This window comes from Grus americana, chromosome 2 (genome assembly GCF_028858705.1).
Source record: "Grus americana isolate bGruAme1 chromosome 2, bGruAme1.mat, whole genome shotgun sequence".
NCBI lineage: Eukaryota > Metazoa > Chordata > Aves > Gruiformes > Gruidae > Grus > Grus americana.
This window is the reverse complement of record NC_072853.1, coordinates 65,435,900-65,460,844: the sequence shown is the minus strand read 5'-3', so window position 1 is coordinate 65,460,844 and position 24,945 is coordinate 65,435,900. Positions and strand designations below refer to the sequence as shown.

Here is a 24,945-nt window from a genome sequence, read left to right as displayed (position 1 = left end):
ATAGATGTGTTACGTGAATATTAAATGAAAGCCAGCCTTGCATGATGGAATTCAGGTGAATAACAGTGCAGAAGTGGAAGATCAGGAATGTTTTGCTGAGTTCTTCAGCTAAGTCTGGAGTTGTATGATCTACTGCTATGGATACAGGTTAGATTAAGATTGTTATTGCCTGCAACAATTTACCCTTTTTCTGTTCTTGCAAAATGGAGGCTTATTGCTAGTCAAATCTGGTTTTATCCACTAGAAACTCTTGTCTGTCTTTTGAGGTGGTGTCTGTTGTTTATCTTAATTTCATAAATCTAGTGTAGAGGGGGAATCAAGTGTTCTACCATGCCCTCAGTTCTGCCAGGTCTTGTGGAGTTAAGTGGTAAAGTGCAGGGAAGGTAACGTGCTGTGCAAGAGAAAGAACTGGAGAAATGGCTATGCTGTCAAAGCAGCAGTTTGTGTACTCATGATCTGTGATGTCTCGCTGCATTTAGAACTTTTGATGTCAGTGTGCTACCTTTCTGAAAATAAAGGAAATGTCACTGTTTTTATTTGTGCCATTGGGATGGAACTAAACATACATGAGCTAAATACGTAATAAGAAAACAGAATGGATTGTAAAAGGCAGGAATGAGAGCACAGACAATACAAATCTCTGCTTCACATTGGATTTCTTTAATTCTCTTTTTGATATAACACTAATGCTTTTTGAGTAATTGTTTGGTTTCTGATGAGACGTTTTAGCTTTTCTTGTATGTCTTTCCTTTGCAAAATGAAGTCATTGAATAACAGCTTTATGGTTAAAGGAAAAGAAACAAGGCCTTCCTAACTAGTATGCAAAACTGGCAAGGTAATTTAAAAAAAAAAAAAAAAAAGGCTTAAATACTCCACAGAGTACAACTTTCCATTTCCAAGTCCTGTGTTTTCTTGAGGAGATAGCTGTTTCAGTAAATGTAATATGCTTCACTGCACTTTTTAGCCTGGCCTGTTACTGTAGTGCCTGCAGAACACAGGTCATTGTAATTTAGCATTTCTTAATATTTGCCATTTAGGTAAAGGTCATCTAAATAGTCACTGGTAGCAGCAAAATACAAATAGCCTTGCTTCTTTCACTAATGCATGTGTATATAGCCAAACCATGATTTTTAATATTGCTATTCGTTTGTTGCAAATACTTTGCAACTTGTTATTTGCATATTTACCTATCAAAATTTTGAAATGTTCTGTGGTATGGGTCTGGCTGTTGTGTTCACTTGATGGATAATGGGAAAACAGGTGAACTGAGTCACAAGGCATTAGTGAGCAGCTACAATGGGAAGCTGGGCCAAAAATGTCTTGTAAAGCTGTGGCAGATTATAATGCAATTTCTGTTTTTTATCAGGGCTGAGTCAAGAGCAGCTGTATATATACATATTCACATACATACAGTTGTGTTATATATGCACATCTTATTTTGTAACTTTTATAAAATGCTAGAAGTATTTCTAGTCTGTGACCAGCTGTTACTATGCAGTAGGTGCTGGCTTGCTACTTAGGTGTTTTATGGTATTTTGGAACATGAGTGGCCTGATTCATGTAAGAAGTGCAACTCCAGTGTGCTTTGGTAGTGATCTTGGTTTCTCTCCCGATGTCAGAATACCTGCAGAACAGGGCACATGGCTCATCACTTTTTCTGAAGTACAAGTTGGGGGCTTTAGTTCCGAGAAGGGGTTAAGCACATTGAGAATGCCCATCTCATCTCAAGAACCTTGACTTGAATTCCAGTTTAATGATAATTTTTGTGGTTGTCGAGGAGATGCTTTTCAGGGAGAGAGAGTGAGTTTCTGTGAATTTAGGCGTATATCATATTTATTTCATGCTAAAATCAGGTGTAATCTATAGTTCTTGGGAACTGATACTGTAAAATAAACCTATTTTTGCCCTTCTGAAATTGCATTGAGTGCTCAACCTGAAAGTAAGAGCTAGATAGAATTACATTTACTATGTTATGTACAAAAGGCCTTTGTTTTATAACCAACCAGTTTATAACTTTATAACTTGTAGGTAAAGAATCCCTGACACAGCTCAGGCACTGTAAAGGAATGTGTTTTCACTTCTTCTGTTCATTGATTGGAAGGATAGAGACACATAAGAATTTTTAGGACACTGGAAAGAAGAATTAAGCAACTGACTAAATCTTGTCTCTTAAAATGCTGGTTTATAATAAACTTGTTTTAGAGCATCTGGATCATTGATTGGTTCTTTTGCAGTGATTTTTCTTGTATTGTTTTTGGCAATTTGAATATTTGATATGCCAGTAATAATGGCCGTGTAAGATTTTTAGTGCAAATAATAACGCAAAAGAAATATTTTTTAAAGCTTACATTTTGTGTAAGAAGCCGTGCCAAGTGGGATTACATCCAACTGTGCACTGCCATGTTTTAAAGTGATACATCACACAACTTTCCTGTCAACATCTTGGAGCTAACATCTGTCAACACCAACATTGTGGCTTATCCAGGGAGCAGACAGCACAGCTGATTTGTAGTTCTCCCCAGTGATTTAACTTGAACCAAAATATCTCAGGATGCTTACCTCAGTTTGTGTTAACTAGCGTCCCTCGGGAAGATGGAGGTGAGCATCTGCTAAAACTGACTGTCCCCTCAGCTTTGAGAGATATGTAGCTGATGGGTTTTCTGCGTGGGATGCTCAGGTTGGTGCCCTGAGTGAGTGCAGAAGCCTTTCTCTTCTGCAGGCGTTTCTTCCTCTGAAGCACAGTCTCTCCTTTCTTTCCTGTTCTCTCTGCTTTCTCTTGATTCTTGCTTGCTGCTGTGTGACACCAGTAGGCTTCCTAGGTCTGTCTTTCACTTTTTTTCCTGACAAAGCTCGCTTGTCTTGCTTCAAAGTCTTTTGAGTTTGTGCCCTGAGTTTGTAACTCGTGTTCTATAGGGAGGTTGACAGACTTAATCTACCTGTCATCCTATATCTTCTGTGTGGTTATTAATAAGGAGAAATAAGAGACCACTTACAGTTTGGAATTGTACTATGTTTCTGAGGGCAGAACCAGTGATTTTCATGGACAGATTGTATAGCAGCATGTTCAAAATTTAAGTAAGAATTTGTAAATTGTACAACAAAGGTGATTTCTTCAAAACATCACAGTCTTCTGAATGAGCACGTAGTTGAACAGAGCAGTGTGTGTCCTTTATAAAGGAAAGACATACTACATTTCTCTTTTTTCCCCCCTTCCTCAACTCTTAGTCAACTCTTTTCAGTAATGTTTAATATTGCATCAGTCACTTCATATCCATCGCTCAACAGTTGACTGCATATGCAGTTTGCTATCTGCATTGCTGCAAGCATGCATATACATTTCTCTTGAGTACCGAAGTAAAGCATTTTGGAAACATGAGTTATTTTTTCTTTAGTAGCAGCATAAATATTTAAAACTCCATATTTCACAGATTATATTTTCTTCAGTCTTTCCTAGCTAGGGAATTAAATGCTTTGACTTCTGGCAATTTAGGTGCTGAAGCTGTTGACTTATCTCTGGGCCCAGTCTAATACCAGGCAGCTAACTGGCAGATTTGTTTCAGAAATAGATAAGTACTTGTGTTTTAAACAGTTAAGTACATGAGTTAAAGACTTGAAGATGACTTCTCCTGAGCAACAGCAGCTCTCTCTAGCTCACTTCCCTTTGCTCTGTAAGGAGAAATAGTTGTGCACTGTCTTCTGATCTCTTGGTTCACTAAGTCAATGATGGAAGATGTCAATAGAAAGAAAATGAAATATGAGGAGGAAAGGTGGAAACTTACAAGTCTGTCATGGCTTTTAAGATCTCTTATTTAGATGTCTTTTCTAGTCCTCCATCTTATGTCCTCTAGTCAGATTAAAACAGACTCAAAAAAATTTAAAAAAATAATAATTATGGTTTATAAGAATATTTTCCCTCAATATTTTGCAAACCCACATCTGTACAGTAAAGATACCAAACCCCTCTGTGTTAATGCTTCTGTATTCATAAAGAATGTAATGTGTGCGTAATTAAGAAGTTTGAAGAATGTTTCTGATTGATGACTATAAAGGAAGACCTAATCTGAAGACATGTTTGTTTTACAGAATGCTGACACCAAGGTGGAGGAAGCAGCTAAAGAGAGTCCGAAAGCAGCCAGACTAACACACCAGTCTTCAGAGGATAATGAAGTATTTGGTGAGTTACTCAGACAACTGGAGAATGTTATTTGATGTTAGTTCAGAAAATGAATTCCCGCAAAGTCCTTGTGATCTGCTTGATGTTGGTGTATGGTATCCAGATATGGGCCGTACAGTTCCACAGAGACCCGGAAAGGTGGAGGGCAAGGCTGAAAGTTTATCATTTGATGTAGTATTTAACTCCATTGTGTTCTGGAGTAGAGACTCAAGATCTGCAGAAGTCATGTGGATTTATTAAGGCTGACTAGCTTGAAAACTTGGATGAGTCAACTATTTATAAATACAGTAAGGAATTTTTTCTTTCAAGGTACAAAAGGGGTGGAGCATGAATAATTAAATCTCTCTTACTATATATGGAAACAATGCTTGTGACCATTTAAACTGCTTTTGTTTAAAATCAGCTTTCCTCTATGAGATAATGTGGCATGATTGGCATACGAGGTTGAATTCCTGATACGAATGTTTCCAACACTGATCATGTAATGCCAGTGTCTGAAGAATCCACAGGTGGACTTTAGAACTAGGTTTTAACTTTATTAACTCAGTGGTGAGGCTATTACCTCATTTCCTCTACATCTGCTCCACCGGTTATTTGCAGTAGATCCAGTGTTACTGGTTATGGAGCCCCACGGCACTGTGTAATGTGTGTCTCAAGCTGTGTCTTTCCTCAGTTCAGATCCATCTGGTTTTCCTTCTGTGAGAAGGATGGAGACAGCAAAGCAAGGAGACCTCCATCTGCCTCTTTCTACCAGCAAAATCTTAGGCTTTTAAAGCTTTTCTTTATTCTGATCACTACCCTCAAGTACTAGTGAATTAAACCAGTAGTTAGTCAAGCCTGTGGTCCATATGGGGACAATGAACTTAAAAAATGGGAATTTAAAATGATGAAGTGGGCTTAAACTCACCATCCAGTGATCCATATCCTCACTACAAATTCTTTTACAAATGTAAGAAGGTCGACATGCAGTGTACTAAGTGTTCTTTAAAGCTAATGATTTACTAACAAATTGCTAAATAATTCCATGTTCCAAATCTCTTTCGGAATTGAATTACTTATCTAAGATAAGCCAATTATCAACCTTTGCTAACTTGGCACCACGAGGAAAATTTCTTTCCAACTCTGAAACCAGTCAGACCGTAGCATCTTACATCAAGCCTTTTGCCACTTTACAAGTGAATGTCTGGTTTGTTTGTGGTTTTTAAGATTAGATGAAAATAGCAATAAAAGAAGAGGAAATGTGGTGCCAATAGAGTCTGTAATCTTCTTTTTCATGCTGGTCAAGTGAGGAAATCGAAGTGAACTGAAGGGGCAAAGGAGACCACTTTAGTGTGAGATACCCTGAGAGTCAGGGAGGAAGTTTTGGCAGGTAAAAGTTTTATGTCTCGCAGAATGACACTGTTGTATATACCTGCCTTTGCATGCAGTTCTGGGCAATTTCTGAAGGTGTTCAGATCCAGCTCATATCATAGGAGATAAATGATGAGCCTGAAACAGTTTTCCCTAGGTGAGTTATTTGTTATCCTGTGACTTAAATGATTAGATTACAGACCCTGCTCAGTTATTCTCCCTCTGGCTTGATCTATTTCAAGCTGTCCTTCATTTCTTTCTTCTTTTTCTCCCCAGTGACATTAACTGTAACAACTATCAAGTATGCACCAGAATTTGGTTAATTTATAGCTTCAGCTTTGACTAGAATCCCTCTTCTGAAGAATTTTAAATAACCTCCAGTCTCTTTGAGCAGGTGCAGCGCAGCCCTCTTTTTTCACATAGATCTCTGTTTTCTGTGCCTAATTTATTTATTTTTCAGAAAGATCGCTTTCCCCAGCTTTCTCTGGACAATGCCACCCCCTACAGAAAGGTTAGCACAGGCAGCAGAGAAGTCAATTCCTGCCACTGAGACCCCTTCAGAAAAGGGGGGCAGCACCCCTTGATTGCTGCCTGCCTTTTCAGTCTTGATGCGTGGGTGTGCAGCGGGCACTCGGAGGAGCCGGGTCCCCCCGAAAGCCCCGGCTGTCCCTCTTTGCTGAGCCGCCCGGTGGCAGCAACTGCCAGTCCCTGGCAGCCACTAGAGTGCTCGGACTGCCAAGTCAAAGGCTCTTTAGCAAAGGAGACAGAAATCTCTTGCTTTGCTCTTGTCTCCCCCCGCCTCTCCAAGGTTAGTATTGTCTTGGAGCGGGTGACTATATGACTTTTCAGGAAAAGGGAACTTTATGCACTGTGTACAGCATGGAATAGATGTGATTGCTAATGATTATTATACAGAAAATACCTGAGGAAGCTGGTGCTGTTTGAATACAGCAATATTTCTTTTGGAAATACTTGCTTCCGGAGCAAGTGTTGTTTCTGCAGTCCCTATCAGCTGGGTACAGCTTTGGAGGCAAGCATGTTGTTATTGATTGAAAATGTTGTGGTGCTGAAGAACCAAGTGTGGATATCTCTTTCAAGTCTGGTAGACCCAATAGCATTCTTTGTAGGTACAAGCAAGGATTGATCCAGTACTGTGGAGGTCCATTTGGGAGTGAACATGAATGTCTTACTTTTCTTCTTCATGTGAGTTGGATTTGGGAATTAATCATTCTCGAGGGGTTTTTTGCATTTCTCTCTAATACTTATTTTTATACTGAGATGTCCTTACCAACAATGAAACCACGTTGTACCAGCTGCTTTATGAAACAAACAGGTCAGGTATGTCTTGTGTTTCAGAGAGCTAATTCTCAAAGGCAATGAACTATTTATACAGGAGGATAGAGTGGAGAAATGGAGCAGAAGGGTAAGGATATTGGAGAGAAAAGAAATCTAGTCTGTACAGTAATGGTATTTGTAACTATGAAATTCTGAATTAACAAGCGTTAGTTTTGTTTGTCCTTTGAAAGGATTTTCTTTTGACACCCAAGAGAGTTCTTTTGTCTGAATTATATTGAATATGCATCTGTGATGTGGTACTAGAATGTCTTGCTTGCTACAAACTTCTGTTGAACTTGCACGTAGTCAGCGTGGTCTCTGTTGCAACCAGTATGTAGTCAGAAAAGGATTGTGAATGACATCTCAGTCCAAGCTAGAGAAGAAAATTGCCAGGTAGAGTGCTATGCGTTTAAAGGGGGTCAGGAGATGTCTGCTGATCTTACTTCCAGAGATAATTTTCAGAAGTTTACTAGATCCATTGTTACTCTACAACTGTGAGGCAAAAGCAGAGAGGGCAAACTGCCTGTCATTCTGACTGCTGGGAGCTTTGGACCTTCCTTTGGTGCAATCCTTTATTGCATTAACTTGGAGAAGGACAAATGCAGATTTTTATTGATATTTTTGTTCCATAGGGCTGAACTAGCGTAAAATTACAAGTAGGGAAAAATTCTCTGTGGGGGAACTGTGATATGTTGACAGCATATTCCCCTTTCTGATAGCAATGTAAAGTCACAGTGTGTTAACTTTTCAAGATACAACCAAGTCTTTATCTTCACAAATAGTTTCATTTCTATCTAGTAGATCAGTTCTAAAATTGTATCTGTGGAAGTGGCCATGGTTCTTCATGGCTTAGTGCTTTCCAGTGATCCCTGCTGTGTGGCTGGAATTGTACTGTGGGGTGTTGGCTTTTTTTCTGTTGTTGTTGTGGTTTGGTGCATTGTTATGTGTGTTTTGTTTTTATAAAAAAGACAAAATTAACTTCCCACTTCCCCCCCACCCCCCCCCAAAAAAAAATAAAAAATCAGAATTGTAGAGCTTCTCTTTCATTTAAGCACGAGGTAAGCTCTGTTCCAAGCGTGGCAAAGTGACACTGAATGTAGCACCATCCGTCATTCTGCCATTTCTAATTGCAGCACTGGGTACATCCTGAGGTACCTTTTGTATGCAGAGCTCAGGGATATAGCTAGAAACTGTACATTCAGCACAATTCCATGGTGGCCCTGACTGACCCTGATTCATTGCTTCTGCTGTCGCCTGCTGCTGTGTCCTACACAGAATGTCCTGTGGATATTTGTATAACCCTATGCAGGTTGAAGAACTGGCTCCACGGGATTTCCATCTGTAAAGGTTTGCAGATGTGGTCACGTTTGCCGTTGGCCTGCCTTAACATGGTAGGACAAGGGTAGCTGCAGTTGCTGCAGTCACGCTGTGTCCACACCTAGGAATTTTTGGATGCTGTGTATTGGATATCATTTTTGGGGTTGGTTTGTTTTTTTTTTTTTTTTTTTTTGTTCAGTTAGGGATTTAATTATGGTATATAAAGCCCGTTCTCCCAAAATAAAATGCAGTGTTGATCTCTTGCAAATTAACAAGTGGTTGTACAGAGTATACTTACAAGGTGGGACTATATATGATTGTGTGTTGTATCTGTATGGATTTCACTCTTTCCTTGTATCCATTTTTGCTTTTGATTCTCGTTTAAAAAAGGGAGGCGGCAGAGTGCAAAAGGAGGAGCTGGAAGGCATTTAGCAGCTCCTGGCTGCACAATGCCTTTCTCTAAGGAGGTGATGCAGTGGTGTCAGGAGCTTGCTAAAAGCTGAGGGTTATTGTAGTTCAGTAACCTTCTTACTGGGAAGCTTCTCTCTTTGTAAACACAATCAGTTTGGGACACAAGCTATGACTTTAATGCAAAATAACGGCAAGCTTACACAAAAAAGTCAATCTAGTGAGACAGCAGATTGTCCTAAAATAGATGTTATTACCAGAGTACAGTTATTGCCTCTTGGATGCAAGGTAAATAGGGGAATTTAGTCTCCTGTAGCTGTTTCGTTATAAGCTAAGTAATGATTCTGTTGTTCCAACTGTCCACGTATTTCCACTTACCTTCACCATCTCTTTCCTTTTCCCAGTTTCTTGCAAGACTTGGCCTGTTTCCATCCAGAGACCACTGGTGTATCAAAATTACACCAGCCAGACTGGATTAACTTTCTGAGATAGAAAGAACAGATTTACATTTTAACAAACAAACAAAAAAGTTGGCATTTTTTGTGCAGGTGTTGGATCTCAGAAGTAGGTGATGAGAGCTGCTCACCCCTTTCTCTTTTTGCTGTGTTTTTTATGCCCACCTAAAGTTGTGGTTTGTCTGGGGTTTTTTGTTTGTTTGGTTTTTGGTTGAGGTTGTTTACCCCCCACCCCCCAGGGAAAGGGCTAAAACTTTGTTCTTGCAAGATCTTGTGTATCATAAAATGCTTTTTGCAAGCTATGTGTAGGGACCCTTGCCCAGTTTACGTATGGACAAGAGAAGCTGAAGACTAGAGAACAGCTCTGGTGGAAAGAGACCAAACAGCATTTCTCAGGCAGCAGTTGGCCAACTGGTGGGATTTTTTGTTATTTTGGGGTTTGAAGCTTTTTCTAAAGTATAGATACTTGCATTTTGATGTTAATTCTGTGGTTGGTTTGGTTATGGCTCATTTTTATGGGATTTCTTTTTTTAACTGTAGCATTTAAACATATATTTTTCTGGCAACCATCTGATGCTTTTAACAGTAACAGTAGCTCTTGGACTCAAACTAGTTAATATGCCATTATAATTAACGTACTGCTCTACAGTAGCATCTAAACCTTTAAGATTACTTTTAGCATAGCACTGATGTTTGCCACAAAATTAGTGCATAAGCATTTAAGGGCATTATAACAAGTCTGATCTGGTATGATTTTTCTTTTTTTCTCATCTGTACCACATGCATGCTACATGCATAACAGAGGTTTGGGTTTTTCTCCTTTCATAGGGACTGGAGTTGTTAGCATAGGCAGGGACCTGAGCCAGTGATGCCTGATGTATTTTTAGCAGTGCAGGGCTCATGGGCAGTAGCACAGTATAATAGATTACTTACTATTTTAACGCTTGCTATATAGTGTACAGGATCTGCTGAATTTTTTCCTCTTGTTTATTCAGTAAGTGAGTGTGTATTCGAGATGAGGAGAAGCACAATAGGCATTTACCATCTATTGTTATCCAGAGCACACATTGTAGCTGATTGTAAAAGTGAGGATGGCTAAGGGTGGTCTAATGTCAGATGTTGCTGGGTTGTGATATGAGGCCTTTGGCTAATTAGCTAGCCATGAAAACAAGTTACTCCTTTCTCAGTCCAGTGTATTTTGTCGTCTTTGTCCTGTTAGCAGGCTGCAGCCCAAGGGAGTATTCTGTTGGCATGGAAGAAACAGAGTCCTCAGTGTTCCCCCATGACTGATCCTTATGTACCATCATCCAGTTTTGTTAAGGCAGGATTTTATCTGTAAATGATTTAAAAGTGCTTCTGAAAGGTCTTTATTTTGGGGAAAGTAGCTGGGATATTGCAGTTGTCCCACTTCCAGTTCGTTGAGGCTCAATAAATGCTCAGTTCTGATTTAAGTGAAATAAGAAGCAGAGTAGTCCTCCATGGGCCAACCACTCTTCTGTCGTGCTAGCTGAAACAGATGTTGTCATTAAAGTTTAATTATGATGTGACTCAGTTTTTAATGCAATGGTTAGAAGAGAACCAGAATGAGTTTTTGTACAATCTATTAGGAGAATACGGAAACACCAGCTGAGATTGAAAATCCTTTTGTGTCTTAACCAAAATATGAAAGCCACCAGCTTTGGCTTCCTGCGTAATAAGAATTATGGAATTTCATTGGGTAATTCCTGGATCAAATCCACAATACTCAATTTGAGCCAGAATAATATCCTATTGCAAGAATTGAAGAATTGTATAAAAACAATGGATTCTCCTCAGGCTCTGTGTTCAGTTATCCTGATTAAAAAGAGGTGCCTCGCTGATGATCTAGCCCCCATAATTGCCTGATTGTGCGACCAGGCTCCATTAGGCTACCCGTAGCACGTCATGAGAGAGATCCTAACCCAGATTTTTTCTTATCTGAATGCAGAAGACAGAAACCACAGGGAAAAGGGGATACGGAGGTAAACATCTTGCCATCATAAACACAGTAGGTCAGTATTAAGTTGATGCTTCCCATCCAGTGTGCTGTCGATTGGGTGAAATTTCAGTTCCTTTTAATTCCTTGTCAGGATCAGATGGGCCTGAGAAATTCTGGCTTGGATTTCTTAGTGGTACTTCCCACTGACACCCCCATTTAAGCCTCGTTCATTGGCAATATTGTTCCACTGACTCTGGCAAAACTATAAAGATAGTGAGTTGAGCTTAAAAATCAAAAATTCATCAACCTGTCCTTCCAGCATTGAAGGGATGGGCTGGAGTATGGAAAGAGGTGTGGATTTTCATATGTGCAAGTTGTTGCCCAAAGAGTCTGGAAGGGTGGCAAGAGAGGCATTGTAGCTGTGTCATCTCATCCAGCAGCAGCTCTTCTGTGAAAGTATCAGACTTGGTATGTGATGGGTGTAGCTCTGGAAGGGAGAGCCAAGCAGCAGTCAGCCCACTGTGAAAGGATTATGGACGTAAAGAATGACAGCATATTATAAACACCCCACGCAAGCTGTTTTGGTGGTGACCCTGACAAAATATTTTTATTTCTATGGTGGGCTAATCTAAATTATTCATTAGCCTAATGTATGACATTTGCAACTGTGTCCGCAAGACTAATAATGAATCTAATGGTGGTGAAGGGTGAAAGCAAGAAGGAACGCAGAGCTTTTGAATGAGTGAATGAAAATTTGCAGGATTCGGCATCTGTCGTCTTCCCCTTGGCACTCCCATCTCTGTACCCTGGAGCTCTGTGAAACTCCAGGGCTCCAGTACAATGTCAGGCAGCACATCCAACTCACACTTGAAGCTATGGCTTTCTGTTATGCATTTGTTCAAGAAGGCTGACAGTGGCTGGCTTAACTCCTTCAAACACATAGCTTGGCAGCACTTGTGCAATAGTTCAGTTTTATGGGCGTGACAGTGTCCCTTTAAGTGCTGACAAGGAGGCACAGAGCAGAAATTCACATCTGAGGTATCTATTTTTGATGAGGAAAATAGAAGTGAAAAGGACTAGTATTTACTGGTGTGCACACACTGGTACTTGTACAGAAACATCCTGGTGGCGACAAGACTGCAGTCACTTACAAGCCTTGCGAGGAGCAGAGAACAGCCATGATAATACTGTTCTTTATTTCCAGTGCTGTTCAGAGCAGGCTCCCTCTCTAGAGCCTTCCCTATGCTTCCCTTCCCTGTTGCCAATGAAAAGCTTGGCTTTCTCTAGGCCTTTTAATATTCCCACTTAATTAGAAAGAACCATTTTTCTACTGGATACAAAGTATCTCCATCAAAACAGGAACTTTAAATTAGTCTGAGTGATTTTTAGTAGCTGTCATCCATTGTGATTTTTTTTTTCCTTTTTAAGCCTTCTTGCTGTAGCATCTTAAAATTTCTGCTGTGTGTGATATTAGCCATGGAAAACTAACAATGTCCCTGGTAGCGCTGACAAGGAGGATTGCAACAGAAGTCAGTATTTGAAAGACTAAACTCAGTTGTTTAAACAAACACATACATGGACGCTGTTGCAAAAATACTTACAAATATTTATCTCAAGTGATTTCAATATAAACTGGCTACAGATAAAAGAAATTCACAAGAGTTCTCATTTTTGTTCTGAAAGATCTGTAATAGGATATTTTTTTTTAACCTTTGCTTGTGGAAAAGTGATTGAATATGCTTTTAAAATAAAAGCGATAGGTTTTGGACACCAAATTAAGCCACCACGCAACATTACCAAGGCTTGGTTTCACTGAACTCAGTAGAGACAAAATGAAAATATTGATGCTTCTAGAATAGATACTTAACATTTGACAAACTGTTACTTCCTTGAAATAAGTGGGCCTCCCTGAATGTTTATCAGGATGTGGTGATTCTATTTGCCTTGATTTATCTATGCAGGACCACCTGCTTTTTCAGCACAGTAGCACTACTGATTTCAACAGAGCGGTAGTTACGCCTGAGTTCTTACCAAGGAAGGTGCTGATCTTAGGTCTGTGGTAGACGAAGTCCTCGGCTCGGCTAGCAGGCTTGAGGAAGCCATCTTTTGCATCAGGTGTCCTGCACGCCACCAAGGCAGCTTCAGGCAGAAAGACATTGCCATTTTCCCATCTGCAGATGCCTTGCAACCCAAAGTCAAATGGGAGAAGTAGAGATTTTTATTCTTGAACTGTTAAAGGGCAAAGTTTTAAATGGAGTTCTGATATTTATTGTTGTGAGTGGACTAAATTTTTTGCAAAACCCTTTCAGGTGGGATTAGTTCTAGACATATGTTTTGCAGAACTTCACCTATTCATCAGGTCTAAAATTTTGCAGTATTTCATTTTTGTAAGGTAAGGTTGTGGCATGAGCAGGATTTTGCCACATTAGTAGCATTATTCTGTTACCTTTTACTTTTAGGCTATCCTTTGTTTTATGTGTCATATTCAATCTCATATATAAACTGGCCATCCTTAAAATGACCGCTAGATCCTCTTGTTTGGTCTTCAGATTTTATTGCTTCTGCTTTTGCCAACATAGGATGTCTATGACAAAATAGAATGAAATGGAAAACTTAAGATGTGTGCGTACCAATTATACAGCAAGCCTAATTGCGGTCTGAATCCCCTACTCAGCATTAGATATAGATTCTGAAAGTTTACTTAGTTTATTTGCCAAAATTTCTTGAAACAATTTTACTGCTCTGTTTCAAGATACATAATTCCAATATGAAGATGCGAAAGCAAATTTGTTTCAAGATCCATGCTGAAATACAACCCTCAAGAAAACTATCAAGACCCCTCAAAAAATGAAAGCTTCTCTCTCATTTTTCCACCAAATTACTCTGCCCTTGCTGTGAGGGATCAGTGACTGGCCAACATCATCGTAAACTGCATGGCCTAAAAGGGGACAATGATAAATGAAACTAAATAGAGGAACTTCACTGGATTTCAGCAGAATTAGGAATGTGCTTTAACATTTTGAAAGACTATCCAGATTTTGACATAGAAGTTTTGGTGGATCTGGGCTTAAACTGAGAATCAGAAGATTGGGCAAAATGACTGTTTTCCCCTTTTCCCTCTGTGACAAATCCCCCTGGGCTCCAGCAGAGAGGTGTTACCTCTGTTTCTGTATGCTAGCAACAGTAAATCTGGCTTCTATTTCAAAATCAGTGCTCACCTGATTGTAGTAATTTGTATTTAGTGGCCCGTTTTCAGGACGTGGATTGGAGCCATCAGTGGGCTTGAACCTAACTACAGGATTGTCTGAAAGTTAAAAGCTCAGGAGGTGATGCATGCATGCTTGGGATTTTTTCTTTTTCCTTTTTAACTGCTCTTATTAATTTCCTGGTGCACATGATTTTTTTTTCTCTATTATTAAACTTCCATAATCCAAGTGCAGACTCATTTCTAGCATTATTTCAGTTATTGTTCATACTGCAGAAGCACCTGACCGAGGACTAGGACCTTGCTAAGCCTATTGATCTGTAAATGTAATGGGAAGACAGTAAGAAAGTTGCTCTGCGCCTGTTAAAGCCAATTCCTGGTTTTCGTAGTAAGTGCTTCCTCTGCCAGGCAAACTACTTTTGCACCGAGTTTGTTGCTATCTAACTGTAGTGCAAGAATCAAATTGCACAAGAGGATCTAGCGGTCATTTTTGCAGATGAACTACAGTTTCAGGATAAAGCCTGTTCTACTTTGGAGAACTCAGTAGCAGAATCACAACAGCACAATTACTGTATTCCGTTAGCACCCTCTCTATGTGCTATTTCTGATCTGGACAGAGTTACACCTACAATGTTATACCTGTACCAGTATAGTTCTGGCCAGTGACTTCTCCCTGAAGGCAAACATTTAAGTTACTTCTCTGTCCAGCCCTTCTCATCGACAATCTGTTTATATTGACTTGTAATTTTTCTTTCAATTCTAAATAATGATAAGGGCTGAAAAATGTCTCTCTAGTTTGAGTTAGATTTTTTCCCACCCACTTTTTTTGTTTAACATATGTGCTGATTACAAATGTCTCCTGCTGTGAAAATACGAGGCCTTTGCTAATGTATTTTCTTAGTTCCCTTGTAAAAGGACCCTTTTTAGCACTCCTTAAAGTTAAGATACCTATTACATGATTTCTAAGTCTGAATGTTCTTGCAATTTATTTTCAAGATTCCAGTAAAAAGAAAATAAGAAAAAGAAAGCATGCAGAGCTGCCCCCTCAAGAAAACAGAAGTGAAGGTCTTTAAATCAGCATGTTACTCAAAATTGTACACTGCCTTGGCTAATCATCGTGACTCCTGACCTCTTTGTAATAAATCACTACTAACATATACAAATATCTGACTTTTCTAGCCGCTCCCTATGTTTTTCAGAGTATCATAATCATATTCTTTATCAGGAAATGAAGTGTGGGAAAAGGCTGAATTTAAGCTAGTAGGACATAGGGAGCTATTTAAAATTAGAGCATTCTCTCCACCATCTATTATTAGTCTGCTTATGTGGACATAGTTGTGATGCAGCACTGCAACATAAAGACTTGTATTTTAAGGGGCAGAGTAGTAATTCAAATATTCTGATTAAAATAAACTCCTTTAACAGATTTCATTGTGGAAGTATAGAAATATTTGATCCTTATGATGGTTTTATTTAGGTGTTTTATTTGCTTGTTTAATTAGAGAATAAAAAAGTTTGGAGGCGCTCAGTCAGAATGTTGGAAAGGTGTATTTTTTTTTTTACCTATAGTGTTAAAAAATATTGTGCAAAATAATGACATTTTCATCTGAGTGAAATATCCTACACATTTCTTGGTTATAGAACTTCTAATGAGGTCACATCTTTTTGAAAATTGTAGTTTATTTGCATGAAGTGTAGGTTTTTAGAATCCCTCAGACCTCCTTAAAATGTTGTGGTTACAATAGTGCGTTTATTTGAAGGATATTATTTATACACAAAAATAAGGAGTCATGCTAGTAAGCAGTGTTTTCCATGAGGCGGGGGGGGGGGGATAAAGAGCACAACTCAGATTAGGGAGATGAATTTGATAAGGCATATTTATGTAATTTTGTAGATAGATCTATTTAATTCCTAGGGGGGTCTAGGCTGGTTTGTGTATTAATTCAGAGAACAGTAATGTGCACAGAGTAGAGATGCATAGGAAATTCCCTTGACTCTCTCAAGCGTAAATTGGAAAGTGCTTCAGTCTCCTGTAGATTTTATCACAGACTACCATTTTGAGTTCTTGCCTATATGCTACTTGTGCTAAAGTGGCATGAGTCAAAGGCGTTTGGTGTGTTTTGGGGTTGGGTTTTTTTTATTAATATATACATAGGTAAGAGGCTGAGCATTTCATTTTTGAGATTACTGGTAAACAACTGAACGTTTTCAACAACATTCAAGAATCATTAAAGTGCATCACAAGACTATCTTAGTGACTTGAATGGAATATTGTAAAACAAATTTTAAGAGGTCAGAAGTAAAAACTCACACATATTCTTAGGAGATGGTAGGAAAGAACAGCATGGAGTAACCTTGTTCTTTGCTAGTGGCATTATTATTGTGTGCAGCTTTTTAGTCTAGTGTGTGGGCTTTGAATGTAGGGCTTTTCCTTGTGGTTAGCTTTTGGTTTGGGGTTTTTTTTGTCTCATATGTTAGTATCTGCCTGTACTAAGAGCCTTGGATCAAATACACTCATAGGTTTCTGCCTGTGGCTTTGGGGAGAGACAGATGGATCTGGGATTAGAAACACATCTGTATCTATTTTGTCATTTTTTAAACTGCTTCACCATTCAACACACAATCTCTCAAGCTTGAAATCCTTAAAGATTTGCTTGTACACTTACACCTTCTAAATTAGCCCAGTGGTCAGCAAATTCAACTGTCATCCAATAATGCAGAACACAAATTCCAGGTCTGTGAAAATCCTTCACTTAAAATGTCCTGCCAGCAGTTCTACCTCGGCCTTTATATGTGATAGGCGACATATCTCAGATGATCTCAACTCTCAGGGGAACATAAGAATAGAGGCATTCTCTGGGTTCATGAGTGGTTAGAATAACACTGTGCTTAGTGATCAAATGAACAATCCCTTTGAGCTTTCGAGATAGTACCCCCTCTCACAGGGCATCGGAAAGCATTTCTTTAACAATTATGCAACAACAAAGCACAATAGGATCGCTGGTTGCCATGATTTCTTTCGGAGGAGAAAAGTCAGAGTTTGTATGTTACCTTGTTACGATCTCAAATTAAACTGCTTCACAGTCAAGGAATGGAACCAAATCTGTTGCCTAATTCCTGGTATTAGTGGAATAGACTGCTGCATAAATAAGCATTCAAGATTTTTTGCCTATTAACCCATAGATTTTTTCAAAGATGTCACCTGCCTGGTGCTTGGTTTTTTTCAATCCCTTTTCTGGCCTGCCTGCTTTGTATTAATCAGCTCAAAAATCCTCCTGGTGTAAACAGAACCTATTCTGTTGACTGTGCTTTTAAGTCATTTCTCCAACCTACTGTTGTTCCTGTTTACTGTGGCTTATTCTCAGGGTGTGACTATGCTATTTTATTACTGTTCTCCACTTTTGCTTGCCTCCAGTCTTTTCCCTGTGCTTTTTGCCCCATATTTTCTTCTCACCTACTGATCTGTTTCTTTCTACCAGACCTTCTTTAGCTGCATTTGCATCCTTCTGTCTGGCTGGTTCCTCCCTTTTCTTCATTACTATCTTCCCTTCTTCATGGTCTTCCTCTACTGCCAGCAGTCAAATCTACCTCAGCTGCCTACTAGCAGCTACTCTACCCACAGTTCTCCCCCTGTCTAGCTTGTTGATTATTAACCTGGATGTTACTACAATCATACTACACAGGATTAGCCAGTCCATCTCTCTTCTTGCATCCTTGAACACCAGAAAAAGGGGGGGGAAGTCCGTATGTTAAGGGTCAAAAGTTATTTAGATTTTTCTTTTTTAATTTTTAAAAAAGACACATGCCCTTCCTTATTTGTAATAAGCTGGCAGGACAAACACTGCATGTGAGATGCTGCAAGCCACATGCCAGTGAATATTCCAGGCTTGCACAGACAAATACTGGTGTTAATAGCACTGCTCGGGGCTGTTGTGGCCATTCTGCTGTAATAACAAATTCTAGTTAAGACTTGAGAAATCTTTCACAACAGGACATCCTTGAAAAAGAAAGTTTCTCTGAAAGGTTTCTTCTATCAAATGATACTCTTTTCTGATAAAAGTCCTTGTCGTCAGTGAGTCTTTAACCATATCTTGGGCCTAAGATGCACAGAGTCAGAATCAATAGAAGCGTACTATCTTTCCAAATAGCAAAATAAATTATAAATACGACTCTAGGTAAATTCTGTTACAAGTTGGTCACACTTTCCAGAACTTAAAATACTATCATCACTGAATGGTTCATTTGTTTTGCAAATCAGAGAAATCTAAATCTTGGTTGAAAGTGGAATCTGACTTGTCGTCTCTAGTCTGCCTGCTAGATTGGGGGTTATTTGTAGCTGCTTAGATAGCAGCAATTTTTAAGTAAATTTATGCCAGTGGGGAAAAAAGATATTTCTGCTATAAAAATGCCACTGAAGTATTTGCACCCTGAAGTAGATTTCATAAACCACAAATCCCTTGTACATTGCAATGTGCAGATCTTAACTTATTATGATTGAGGCACTGCAATCACTACTACTAAGACCAAAATAACTTAGTGCATTTTATGGTTATTAGAAAACTTCCATTAAATTGTTTTAGCAAACACCTGGCATCCCTGAAAAGCTGAAGCTTTAAGAAAGCAGTACTGGCTAGCCATCAATCTCCTAAGCATGTAGTAGACTTTTTGGCCAATGTACAATGGTTGAATGTATGTATTTGAAAGGCAAAGGAATTAGCTAACCTGAGAACTTTTTAAAATGTTAAGTAAATCAGTTCAGTTTTTGAATTATTTTCTTTGAATCTGAGAACTAATAACAATGCCAAGATTTTCTTCTGTTGTGTAGGTGTGTGTACAAACAGGTGTTTGTATGACACACAAGTGTTGCAGTTAGACAGCAGTGGAATAAATACAAATGTGTATACATATATATATATTCTACATTCTTTTGAACGTTCATATTACCTGATCTTTTCATTCTAGATAAAGGAGAATAAAAGTAGAAGACTGTAAATTGCATTTTTTAAAATTAAGATCAGGTGTTTATATTTTTTTGCTGGTATAGTGCCCATGCCCCATTAAAATCTAAAAAAAAAAAAGTATAATCTTAAGCAAAATTGCTAGTTCTCAGCCACTGAATCAGGCCTCAACTTGATATTCCTGGTTGTTAGAGTTTTACTGTTGTGTTTGGGGTCTTTTTTCCTCCTTTTCTCCCTGCTAATTTGAATGATGCTGCCAGTTTACCATCTTCGGACCAAGAAACATATTTTTATTTTTGTATTTATACTGTTTATCTATACTTCAGGTTTGTACCTTTTAGAAAAGGGAATTAATTTCAGTCTTAGCCCTAGATTTCAGATATGACCTATTATTGTGTCTGGAATCTGTCCTCACTAGCTCTTCCTACTGAAGCTACTACTTTGAGAGAATTTTTTTTGCTCTGATAGTAGTTTAAAGCATCTTGTTTGTCCTTTTGCTCTTACTAGTTCAGAAAAATCCAATACAAGCTGTTACCTCCATGTAATCTGTATTATGTCCTGCTGTGCTTCAGAATCCCTCAGTGCTGTTAAATCCAGCCAAGTTAGGCTGACAGGTGCTTGCAGCTTCCTTTGTCTAAAATTGAGCTCTGTGTGGATTGAGACATTGTAGTCTGCACTCTAATGAGCAGGTTGATTTAACGAGAACTTTGTTCAACTGCATAAAGGTTAAACATTTCTTCATAAAAAATTAATTGCTGTGAATTTCCTGTGTTGATTTATTTCGCATAAAATTAAAAATGAAGTCTAGGTTTTGTTAAAGCGGAGTCTTGCAGTGAAAGTTTAGTAGTTTTCTCTGGGTAAAGATGAAGGCTAAACCTATTTTTATATTAGAAGCACATGATGTCAAGTAGGTAGAAGTGACTTTGATCTTAAGATATTTTTACGCTTGTTTTTTTCCCTTTCCACTGCCTTGCAAATCATTATCTTCACCATTGTGCTCTGTATTCTTAGTTGAGGCACTATCGTGCAGAATTCAGGATTTTACTGTGCTCTGTTTGGGCTGGATTATACTCTGCCCAACTTTAAAGTAAAGCAGAGTTTTACTTCAAAACTTTAAAGTAGATCACTAACAGAGGCAGGTTTAACAGGGACCATTCACACAGACAATACCATTGATGCTGTAGGACAGTCTGGTAACATTCCCCTTCTTCCAGCTCATCCCAGTAGAGGAGACTATGATGGTTGGCTTTGAGCTGCTTATTTATAATCAGGAAACACACGGTTTGTTAGATTTTGCATTGTTGGAGTGCCAGGGATGGGAAATGGGGTGTATAAATTTGATACTTGATTTGATACTCTTTATACGTTGTCATACGTACTTTTCTTTCCATCAACTTTATTAAACTTGTAGGCCTATAAGTAGGTGCCTTGGACATCGAATTTTCAGGTTTTGACTTGGAGAAATTTTAGAGACAGTAAAGTAAGTTTTGCACCACTGTTACCGGGTTTACTGATCACACACTGAAGAGCCTACCACAAGCTGTGCTTTATGATCCCTGGTGAGTAAAAGCCGCACAGATTTCTCCCTTTGCAATCTTATTTTCTCCTGATGAAGCAGAACACATCTGATAACGAGTCCAAAAGCAAGTGGTTATTTAGGTAGCAACAAAATGCTGCATAACTATGGTCCCTAGGAAGAATGGGGAGGTTGTGCTGGTTTTGTTTTATCTTGCGGAGGGTATTGAGTACAGCCAGTTTTCTTAGTGTCCTGCTGGAAGAATTTTTAGTATGTAGACAAGTAGTTTTAATGTCTGAATCTGTTGCTGAACTTTTTTCCTTTTTTGTAATGTGTTTTGAGTCCTGTGGATTAATATTTTGTTTCAGATTTAAAATTTAAATAAAACAGATGAAAATGCTTGATAAATTGACAGCATGTTACCCTATCTTTTAGAGTATGAAACTAGTACCAAAAAAAAAAAAAAAAAGGCAGATGTAAAATTATTAAGCAGGCAATTTATATGTTGTGGGTGGATTTTGTGAAATACCCAAAAGGAATTTTTAAATACTCTGGAGAGATTATCAGAAAGATCATAACCTGTGTGTGTTGTAAATAACAAAGAACACTAAACACAGAGGTGGGCTCTGCAAAATATCCTAAAGCACTTTCACATTCACAGCTCAGTCTCGAAGAAGAAAATTGTAAATGGAAGGGAAGGACTAGAAAAATCTGGACCATGCAAGCGTTAGTAATGAACACTATGTCAATACCGTGTTCTGGGAACTCGGAGATGTAAAATAACTGTTGACATTTAGGAGTTTGTACAGGGTTGTTTTTGGAAGAGTTGAAGGTCAAAGTAACTGATGCCAGATTGCATATAAGCTCTAACCTGACAGGGAAGTACTGACACCACTAAACTGTTCCAGTTTTGCTGGTAGCACTGTCCCTAGCTGCGTATGTTTTGTAAGAATGATACGAGGACAGCCAAGCGAGATGGCTAAAGGGACGCATACTCTTAAACAGCAGCTGTCTGTAACATCCAGCTTCACTTGGCTAAGCACTAATTTGATCTTTCGCTGCTACTGTTTTTTTATTTTTTTTAGCACATTGTTAGCCATTTGGAACGGTTGGTTAAGTTAGCAGTAATGGTCCACAAGCAGAACTTGAAAGCCGCTGCTTTATTGCCAGCTCCTCCATACAATCCATTTCAAACAAAGCCTATTTTCAGGGTAGAGTGGTTACACGTTTGGCTTGCTTGCTTTTAATTTCCGTTAGACTTTACTGCCAAAACAACATGGCCATACCAGTGACAAGACTGAAAGTTGGCTTGCTAACAAGTATCAATGTTTGCCTTAAAAAGCACTTTGATAGAGAGTCATACAAAAGCCCTCTCCAAAGAGGAAGATGTCTTAAGGCAGTAACCATGCAATAAAAAGACTTAATTTCACTTTTGGAGACAGCTCGTTTTTAAATTGCTGTGGGTGAATGTATTCCAGTGTATGCTGAAGGAAGAGACATAGCAGTTCATTTTATTTGTTATGCCTTCACGGGACTGGAAGAGAAGGGAAGCAAAAGAATTGTACAGGTATGGAGAGTACATTTCTGGTTGTAGGAGAACAGGGTGTTTCCTTCTTCTGCAGCTGGATCTTGGTCTGAAATTCATGGCATGTGTCTCACACTGGCCATGATCATGGGTGGAAAGCTTTGAGTACTTGGCTCGTTGATCTGTTTTGGACAGATACAATACCAGAGTGTTCACATCCTAAGTAGGATAGAAACATTGGCGGATCAAGCACATAAACTGATCCTGGAATCTGAAGATCTATTTCTGTACTTTGAAATTCTTTCTCAGTGAATGACTTATATGTGCACTATTAAAAACAAAGAAGTGTTTCTCCCTTCTTTTAAAGTTGAGGAATAATGAGATACAAAGGATCCCTCTGAATTGCAGGACCCCAGGAACATTTTCCATCTCTCTCTTGGGGCTGGGTCCTGACTTCTCCCTGTATTCGGGTGCATGCAGTCCCTTTGCTCCCTGCTTCCACGCCTCTATGTCCGTGTTCCCATGTCAAAGAAACCTTAATGTGAAGTCTGTGTGGCAGAGGACATCAAAGCTTACTTCCTGCCACGTAGCGTGGGTGCAGCTGTATGACCTGAATGCATCCAATATGAACAAACAAAAAGGACGGACTGTTTTTCTATTTTCAGGCCATTGGGAGTATGGCTAAGGCTGCCTCCTAATTCTTTAGAGATTTGCAGTGATTACTAGCCTTGATCAGTTTTCGATTTGTGTGAAATAGATGCTGGAAAGGCTAAGGAATGCTTGGGCAATACGGTGGATGTTTTCCAAGCATGCATCAGCTTAGTTCTGAATCATGATACCGAGTAATTCCTGTAAGAGAGATGAAGCATGTAGTCCCTGATATGTATGCTTGGTCAGAGGTAAAAAACTTTCAGTCTTTTTTTTTTTTTTTTTTTAAGGCTTTTTACAGATCGTGTAGGGCAAACAGTCTTTCTGTAGAGGAGGAAAAGACATTGCTGTAGCTGTTCCTCTGGTATCGTTGGCATCACTGGCATTTCTCCAGTCAGCATTCAAGTGCAATGGTATTCATTGAGTGTTATGTTTTTCAGAAGCAGAGCCTCTTGCTCTATTTCAGTTGGTGTTACAAAACATGAAGAGACAGTCTCTTTGAATAAATTTCCTTCTTCCAATCACTGACCCTTTTAAAGGTATTTCTTTTTTTCATTTTGATTCCTTTTCTGGCTACCATTCAAGGCATATTTGAACTAGTTAGCTAACCGTTCAGCAGGCTTAATGCTGCTGGTATTTCTGAGTTATTAATACTCACGTTCATGTAGATGCTGCTAGAGAAGCTATATGTGCCCACCGTGAGAAGCTTCACTGGCAGAAGGTAACCTGGTGTACTCCTCAGGGATGTGGTGCCTCTGTGTTGAGTACATCACCCTTGCCTTTAGGAGATGTTGCTTAGGGTTTGTTTCTTGAGGGAATTGCCTTAATTCAGGCAGCAGGTAGGCTGATATTTACTAATTTCATCAAATTTCTGTATGTGTATATGCAGGATAGTGCTGACAAAAGGCTTCTGCTTTCAAAACTTAGTAGTTTTGTTATATAAAATTAGTTTCCGTTGTCTGTGAGTCTATGCTGACTTACAGCTGCACAGATGCAAACGCTTTTTTCACAACATGGCTCAACAGAGTTGAGATTTGTGGTTGCATCCAAGATACATCATGGGAATACAAGGTTGTACATCTGTCCAGTTATGTTAAAGTGCCTGTGAACTTGGCTGGATGTCCTTGATCCTGCCACTAGCATTAGCGCAAGTGACTCACAGTGACTTGAATACCAGTCAAAATAACCTTAAAGAAAATTATCAGATCTATATTGCAGTGCAGCAGAAGAGTATGTGTGGTTTAACCCCAGCCAGCAACTAAGCCCCACACAGCTGCTTGCTTGCTCCCACCACGGTGGGATGGGGAAGTGAATCAGAAGAGTAAAAGTGAAAAAACTCGTGGGTTGAGATAAAGACAGTTTTATAGGTAAAGCAAAAGCCGTGCACGCAGACAAAGCAAAACAAGGAATTCATTCACCGCTTCCCACGGATGGGCAGGTGTTCAGCCATCTCCAGGAAAGCAGGGCTCCATCATGTGTAACAGTTAGTTGGGAAGACAAACGCCATCACTTCAAACGTTCCCGCTTCTTCCTCCTTCCCCCGGCTTTATATGCTGAGCATGATGTCATACGGTATGGAATATCCCTTTGGTCATTTGGGGTCAGCTGTCCCAGCTGTGTCCCCTCCCAACTTCTTGTGCATCCCCAGACCATTTGCTGGTGGGGTGGTGTGAGAAGCAGCAAAGGCCTTGGCTCTGTGTAAGCACTGCTCAGCAGTAACGAAAACATCCCTGTGTCATCAACACTGTTTCCAGCACAAACCCAGAAACATAGCCCCATGCTAGCTACCATGAAAAAAATTAACTCTATCCCAGCCAAAACCAGCACAGAGTGGCTGAAGATTATGCAGTTTTTCTGCTGGTTAGTGGTGATGATGATGTAGCACTTAGCTAGCCCCTTACAACTTCTGAGCTGTCACTACACTCCCTGATGAACAGTCCCTCACCAGCTTTTCTGTAGGCCCCTTCAGGTACTGGTAAGCCACAATTAGATCTCCCCGGAGCCTTCTCTTCTCCAGGCTGAACAACCCCAGCTCTCTCAGCCTGTCCTCATAGGAGAGGTGCTCCAGCCCTCTGATCAGCTTCGTGGCCTCCTCTG

General features: G+C 39.3%; 1 protein-coding gene across 6 annotated transcripts in view; it reads left to right on the top strand.

The window, feature by feature from the left end:
• MBP (myelin basic protein) overlaps positions 1 to 24,945 on the top strand; it is a 123,465-nt gene that overhangs the window by 59,239 nt on the left and 39,281 nt on the right. For all 6 annotated transcript variants that reach the window (XM_054816973.1, XM_054816979.1, XM_054816976.1 and 3 more), the window contains one exon: positions 4,084 to 4,174. In XM_054816973.1, coding sequence (XP_054672948.1) covers positions 4,084 to 4,174 — 91 coding nt within the window. Of the gene's footprint in view, positions 1 to 4,083; positions 4,175 to 24,945 lie in introns of those variants that run through there.